A 7,726-nucleotide genomic window follows, 5' to 3' on the forward strand; every position below is an offset into this window, starting at 1 on the left:
CCGGAGGGGGTCCTTTGGGGGCTAAGATTCTTGTACCACCTTTTTTGTACCTTTTTTATTCCTTTTTTCCTGTGGAGGCTTCGTCCCCACCATAAAGGTCATTATTCTTATACCGGCTGGCCCCACACCATGGACATTTATCCAGTGACTTGAACGTTTCGCCACGAAAAAGTATATAATGGTTGGGGCATGCATGGATTTTTTTAACCCCCATTGTCAATGGATTTATGACCTTCTTCGCTTGGTATGTGTTGACGGGAATTGAGTTTGGTTGTGGCAGCACCCATGATAGGAGATGCAATAGATCATTAAAACTGCAGTCTGACCAGCCGTACTTAGCCTTTAGGATGAGCAGCTCAAGCACAAAACATAGCAATGTCTAATGTGTCGGACAACCATTTTCAACACCATATATAGTCTCCTTTGATGTTTTTGTCACCCTTTTCAAATTTTCTAGATTTTTCGGGCTATTTAGTAAAATCTCTGGTCTAAGGGCTCGAATCATGTCCTCTAAATTATCTTCATCCCCGACACGTGCTCCACCATCATTATTGGCATCACCTTCGTCATTACCATCCCAACCACCAATATCACCACCTTATTCATTGCCAAACTCGAAATTCATTCGTGCATCAAGCTCTGCTGAATATTGGGACAAGAATTCTATGGTTTCGTCGTCGTATTCCTTCTCATCCTTGTCGTTAACAATAACCGTTTCACTATGATGAATCCACACTGTGTAGTCCTCAACAAATCCTCGTATAATCAAATGTGATCTGATGATAGTCACATCTGTCCATGCCATACGGTTCTTGCAATCTTTATAGAGACAAATAATTGTATCCTTATCCTCTTTTAATGTCGTTGCATGCTTCTTTGTGGCTTCAATAAATTTATCCACCTCTTCACGGAAATCTGCTTTGAACCTTAACGAACCATACATCCAAGAGTTCCTGTACTCTATCTTTTACAACAACAACAAAACAAACATTAAAAGACTACTTTTTCAGATATATATAAAAATGAATCAAATTAATAATTACTTAAGAATAATTGTATATACTTCAGATATATATAAATATAAATCTAATATAATTACATGAAGCATACAAACACACCATGGTAGAGGAAAATTAATTAATGGCCCATTTATCCATAATTAATTAAAATACATATTTATTGATTACAATAAATAATTTTAAAGACAACAATTAGCAACAATTATACTTTACCCAATATCTTTTATACAAACCTTAGTCTAAAATTACAAAAACAAAATTAATAAAAAAACCAAACCCTAGATCTAGATCTACGTGCACATGAAACATACATAAAACTAACTAATTGTTCACTAAAATCAAGAAACATGAACCAAATAAGGGTATGATCTTGTTCCTCTCCCTAATTTCTCATAGTACATTTGAAACTTGGGTCTAATTTGCTTCATAAGTAGTCAAACACCGTAGAAGAGAGAGAAAAAAAACTTTAATTACTTACTAACCAACCATTAAAACTACAAAAAGTGTGGAATAGCATTTTCTTACCTTCTACGACCTCTTCACCAAAGGATTTGAGATCAAAACCTTCCCCCTAGTAAAGCAATTTTTGGGAGGTGCCCAAGACCTCTCTACCTTTCTTTCACGGGTTGGAGTGAGTGACCCGAGAAGGAAGAAGATGCTGCAGTTATTTTATATGTGGGTCATTTGTAGAGACGACGGATGATTGAGCCACCCCTACAAATCGGAGCTATTTATAGGGGGGCATTTGTAGAGGCAGCTGGTGATTGAGTCACTCTATAAATCGGAGCTATTTATACGGGGGCCATTTATAGGGGCGGCTCAATCATCAGCCGCACCTACAAATAGAAACGTCGAGGGCGGCTGGTGAGTGAGCCGCCCCTACAAATCAGACTCATTTGTAGGGGCGGCTCGTATCACCAGCCGCCCATGCTGTTCTATTTGTAGGGGCGGCTGGTGTCTAGGCACCCGAGCACGGCACTGTAGAGGCGTCTACATCACCAGCCGCTCCTGCAAAAAATTCGACCCGTTGCTTAAAAATCGTTTTTTACGTAGTGGAAGAAGCCGGACATCTTCTTCTTTAGAGTGTTTGGTTGCAAATGCTACATCTACAAGAAATGACAACACCTAGAGAAACATCAAAGACGTTGTGATATTGGTTTTACTCATTAAAATCCAAAATATATAGAGTATTTAATCATGTCATCGGCTTGATTGAAGAAACATATGATGTAATTTAATGAATCTAGTGGCTCTTAAGGAGCATATGAGAATTTTAATGATGTAGGCGATAAACCATATAGTGAGGCTATGAATAATATTCCGGTCGAAGACATGGACATGGAGCCTACGGAAAAGGTCGCTGCCGAGCGCCGCGGCAGAGTGCGGGCCCAGCAGGTGAGGTCGCCGCCGTCCGGCGCTGCAAGTTTTCTCGTGTTCCAACGTGCACTTCTCTTCGAGTTGGGCCATATCACCAGGCTCGTGCTGCCGAATCTCTATTTCGTTTCCTTGCTTGCAGTCGCTGAGGACGGCACTGAGTCAGCAGGAGTCTCGCTCCGACGAGGCGAGGCAGGCCAAGGCCGCCGCACCAGCATCTTACCCGCTGCGCCGATTGGCACTGTCCAGTCCTGCTTCTCCACTAGGTGCTGATTGCCATCGATTTTGTTCCCATTTCTCACGCTTTGTAGGATTCAATCAATTTCTTGAATAGTTGCCAGAGTGAATGCTTGGTGTGGATGTATGTAAATGTTCAGGTCTGGAAACCGAGCTATGGTCCACTCTTAAAGAGGGGCAAATTATCAATTAATCCGAGCTATGGACCTAAACGTATATGCCTTGCTGACCCTACAAACGCAGGAATGGTACACCAAGGCAGCCTTTGGTAGTTACGTTGGCTAGGGCAACTGTGGCGCTTGATCCAGCCCGAGTCCCCGCAGCAGCCCTGGAGGGACTAGCAAGTTACTCACATTGCTGGATTCTTTATGTTTTTCACCTTAACACTGATCTTGATAAACTATGGAAAGATCCTGCTAGGTCTAAGCTAAAAGCAAAGGTATGGTTTTGTTCTTAGCCCTTTGGTGGTTCCTTTTTCTGATATAAATCAATATTCTTCTGAATGTTGCAGTGGATATTGGGTTGAACTAATGGAATTTTCTGCTTTCTCATCGAAGGTAAGGGTACCGAGTTTGAAAGGGGGCAAGATGGGGGTTTTGGGAACTAGATCGCCACATCGGCCTAATCCAATCGGACTCAGCGTAGCAAAGGTACTAATTATACAACTCAACTAGCCTTCCTCTTATTGTCCTCTATGATCTCTGCAGTGCAATGGTTGAAGTATCACCTGACATGGTCCAGTGTTTGTCTTCAATTATTGTTTTCTGGAACACAGTGAGGAAATCAATATTAGGATTGAAGAATTGTAAATTTCTAGGATAATAATCATAACGATCATTGCTATCTATAATGCTGCTTGCTATCTAATGTCTGAAGGATGTTTTTTCACACAGATTTCACCACAGGGATTCTCTTCAGAAAGGTTTTCTTGTGACCAAAACATCCTACTGTGTCACTTAAATTATAAGAAAGGCAACTAATATATTGATTCCGATTGATTCTAGGGTGTGAACATTTCTTATTTGCTTTGGGCTATTGCCTAGTTTGCTTGACCTTGTTAAGCATGCTAGGATTGCTAGATGCTAGGGCTACTGTGTATGCTTGGATGTGAACATTTCTTATGCGCTTTGAGCTGTTGCCTGCTTTAGTTAATCTTGTTAAGCATGCTATAGTGGTTTGACGTTTTCTTCCCTTCATTTCAACGTTTTACAGGTGGAGGCGGTGGATGGGCATACTCTTTTGCTTTCTGGAGTAGATTTGGTTGATGGCATGGTACCAATTTAAGCGTTTATATGGTCCAGTATTATGCAAAGGATTGATATAATTAAGCTCTGTCAGCTGTGAACTCTTCCTAATACATTGATCACCTATCAACAGCCTGTGCTTGATATTAAACCATACCTGCCATATTCTGACAGTATTAAAGGTGCAGCTGTTCCCAATTGGTTAGAGGTATGTACAATATTGCATCTCAGTTCATGCATTTCTCCAAACTTGAAAATTCATCTCTCTCATCAATTCGAAATAAGTGTGTTTATTTTTCTGGATGAATCATCGTTCTGCCGAGTAGTGAACGCTGGACAGCATTTGATGCTTGATGATGTCTGCATATACATGCTAATTAGTTATCTTCATACAAGTGCACTGGCCTTATCTAATTGAAAAGATGTGTAGCTCGTGCTTTAATTTTATTTTTAGACAGTTCAGAATTTTGGTAAATCTTTTCTTCTGTAATATGGGGGTTATTGAATGATACTTGAGAGTAAGATTTGGGTATTGAAAGAAAAGTTTATGTTCCATTCAGGAATTGTTGATTCACAGCTCGCGTGCAAGATCTCATATTGCTATATTTTATGCCAATGCTACAATTGAGTACCTTCATTGTTCATCACCTGGAGAATTTTGTTGAAGCAGGTTGATGGTGCATTAGCCGTGGAGTCTGTCCATTTTTCTGAACATTTCATTTTTGCGCTTCCCACTTGCTGGACGCATATAGTAAGTGGTATTGATGTTTTGTCTGTAAAAAAGAAATCTTATATGCTGAATAGCAATTAAATTTCATTTCTTTTTTTCATATGAGAAGGGATCACACTAGGACAACTGTAAATAAGAATTTGGGCTTACAATTCAAAATCTTTTTATTTGTTTCAGCAGCAGCAGTCGCTCTATGCTTCAGCAGACGAGTTTCAGGATCTTATCAAGCAGGTCCTTTCCTGGGACATCAGATCTATCTCACAGCGGCCCCGTCCCCATCAAGTGAGCATGGAAGCTGATGCCAATGACCACTGTGGCGAAGACACTGATGATGACCACAGGGACACAGGTCACTGCGGTGTGGTTTACCACCTACATCTTGAAGGCATCGATGTATCGTACAGAATCGATCAAGGCTCCAACATTGTCGTCGAGGACGCCGCCCTTCTTCCGGACGTCGTCCAGAAACGGCATGGTTATTTGGCGTGGAGGGACAAACTTGGCAGCAGTGTTTTGTAGCACGGCCATGGCCACTCGATCTCGCTGCGTTTTGTTATCGTTTGCAGGAGTGCAGTGTGGTGTAGGATGTCACTAGTGATGCCGATGAATTTGAATGTGGTGGTGTCTGGTATCTGAATTGGATTTGGAACGTAGAATGTTTTCCCCCAGTTTTGCACAGGAGTCGTAAACAAACTTGCTCTGATTTCTTGATGTTCCACTCGTGCAGGATGATCTGGCAGGCTATAAGTTATACATAGAAAAAGATGAGAAAAGGTGATACCAACCTCATAGATATCATGCTTCACCATATGTATAGATCATATTTAGGCATTGCATGAGTAGTAATTTACTTTATGTTGATTTCCTGATTAGGTTATAGGTTTAAAAATAGGCAGTGCCCCAAACAAGTAATCAACATAAAGTAGATGCAAAACGATAATTTAAATAAATAGTATGCATGACTATAAGCAATAAACAATAGGAACATAACTTCGTAAGACCCAAATAACTCTAAACAGAGCATCAAACACTTTTAGAAAGAAACTGGTACTAGTTTCGTAATTTTCCAATTCAAAATGAATTAGTTATGAATTTTTAGATATTAAACAAAAAAATTAATCATTTTAGAAAGTAGAACACATTTGAAGTCAACACGAGGACCAAATTTATTCGATTTCAACCAGTGTTATCCTAAAACGCTAAAAAGTCGAATTTAGCGTTTAGGTCATTTAGAACGGTGTTCAAACAGAGTTAAATGATCTAAACAATTTTGTATATTAATACTAAGATTTACATATTTGTGTAGCCAAAAAAAAAGCTACAAAATAAATATTCTATCAAATATTTTTTGGAATAAAACTAAATCTCACTCCATCTTATATACTTACGATGTTAATTAGCTAGTGCAATGCAGTAGTTGTAATGCTCCTTATTTAATCACATTTAACTTTTAACGGTTTAAACTTCAACTGTTTAATTCACCATTTAAGGTCTAAATAAAACATGTGACATTCTTTTACTATGTTAAACATCATTTAAATATATTAAACGCTGTTTAAATATATTAAATTAAACGCCTGTTTAAATATATCAAATTGATGTTAAGAGTGCATTTCTCACTGGTTACATCAATGAAGAAGTATATGTTGAACAACCTCCTGGTTTTGAAGATGACAAGAAGCCCGACCATGTGTACAAATTGAAGAAGGTATTGTATGGCTTGAAGCAAGCACCTAGAGCATGGTATGAGAGATTGATGAATTTTCTACTCTCTAAAGAGTTTATGATGGGCAAGATTGACACCACTCTTTTGTGTTATAAATCTATGTTGGTGACATCATATTTGGATCAACCAATCAATACTTTTGTGAAGAGTTTGAAAAAATAATGGCTAATGAGTTTGAAATATCTATGATTGAAGAGTTAAGTTACTTCCTTAGTCTTCAAATCAAGCAATTGAAGAATGGTACATTTGTGAGTCAAGGCAAGTACATTAAAGACATGCTTAAGAAGTTTGGCATGAGTGATAGCAAAGCTATTAGTACACCAATGAGAACAAATGGAAACTTGGATAGTGATGCAAGTGGCAATATGGTGGATCAAAAATTATATCGGTCTATGATTGGAAGCCTACTCTATGTGACCGCATCAAGGCTAGATATCATGTTTAATGTATGCATGTGTGCAAGATTTCAAGCCTCACCAAGAGAAAATCATTTGAAGGCTACAAAGTATTGATGTACTTAAAGCATAAACAAAACATTGGTTTGTGGTATGCCAAAGGAGCAAAGTTTGAGCTAGTTGGTTACTCTGACTCGGATTATGCGGGATGCAAGGTTGAAAGAAAGAGCACCTCAGGCACATATCAATTATTGGGAAGATCACTTGTTTCATGGTCATTAAAGAAGAAAAATATGTTGCATTATCAATCGCCGAAGCTGAATACATATCCGTTGGTAGTTGTTATGCACAAATACTTTGGATGAAGGCCACCTTGAGTGACTTTGGAATCAAGTTCAAGAAAGTGCCATTGCTATGTGATAATGAGAGTGCAATCAAGTTAACTAACAATCCGGTTCAACATGCAAGAACAAAGCACATTGATGTCCGTCACTATTTCATAAAAGATCACCAACGAAAAGGGGACATTTGCATTAAGAGTGTAGGCACCGAAGATCAACTTGCCGATATATTCACCAAGCCATTGGATGAGAAAAGATTTTGCAAGCTAAGGAATGAGTTGAACATATTGGATTTCTCAAATATGTATTGATACACCCCTCACTTATATGACATGCCTCTTATTTGAGCAATCCAAGGTAAAAGTTGATTAGCATGGCAGACATCCTTGCTAAGGACATGTTTAGTGCATCTAGTCATCTTTCACATTTAATAGGCGCATTCAAGAAAATCAAATGATTTTGATGTTTGTATGGTACCACTATTGCTTCTATGCTTAATTTGGTCTAGTGGTAGCATATAACATGTTTGTGGGCTTGTAAACCTAGTGTTTGATCTAGAAAATGAGTTATAAGTGTTTAACTCGACATGGTACAAGATAACTCTTATTTGAATGTGTGAAGAAGCTTGTCCTTGGATCAAACCGAGTTAAATATCTTTGG

At 38.7% G+C, this 7,726-nt stretch overlaps 1 protein-coding gene across 1 annotated transcript; it reads left to right on the forward strand.

Moving 5' to 3' along the window:
* The first annotated feature begins 2,351 nt into the window (after nt 1-2,351).
* Nucleotides 2,352-5,271, forward strand: LOC136548690 (uncharacterized). Its single transcript, XM_066540126.1, is given in 9 exon segments — nt 2,352-2,414; nt 2,536-2,620; nt 2,623-2,659; nt 2,874-3,069; nt 3,188-3,280; nt 3,843-3,902; nt 4,008-4,082; nt 4,545-4,625; nt 4,782-5,271. Coding segments are annotated over 9 exon segments (1,032 nt in total). The 3' UTR covers nt 5,124-5,271.
* The last annotated feature ends 2,455 nt before the right edge of the window (nt 5,272-7,726 follow it).

This window comes from Miscanthus floridulus, chromosome 4, assembly GCF_019320115.1.
Source record: "Miscanthus floridulus cultivar M001 chromosome 4, ASM1932011v1, whole genome shotgun sequence".
NCBI lineage: Eukaryota > Viridiplantae > Streptophyta > Magnoliopsida > Poales > Poaceae > Miscanthus > Miscanthus floridulus.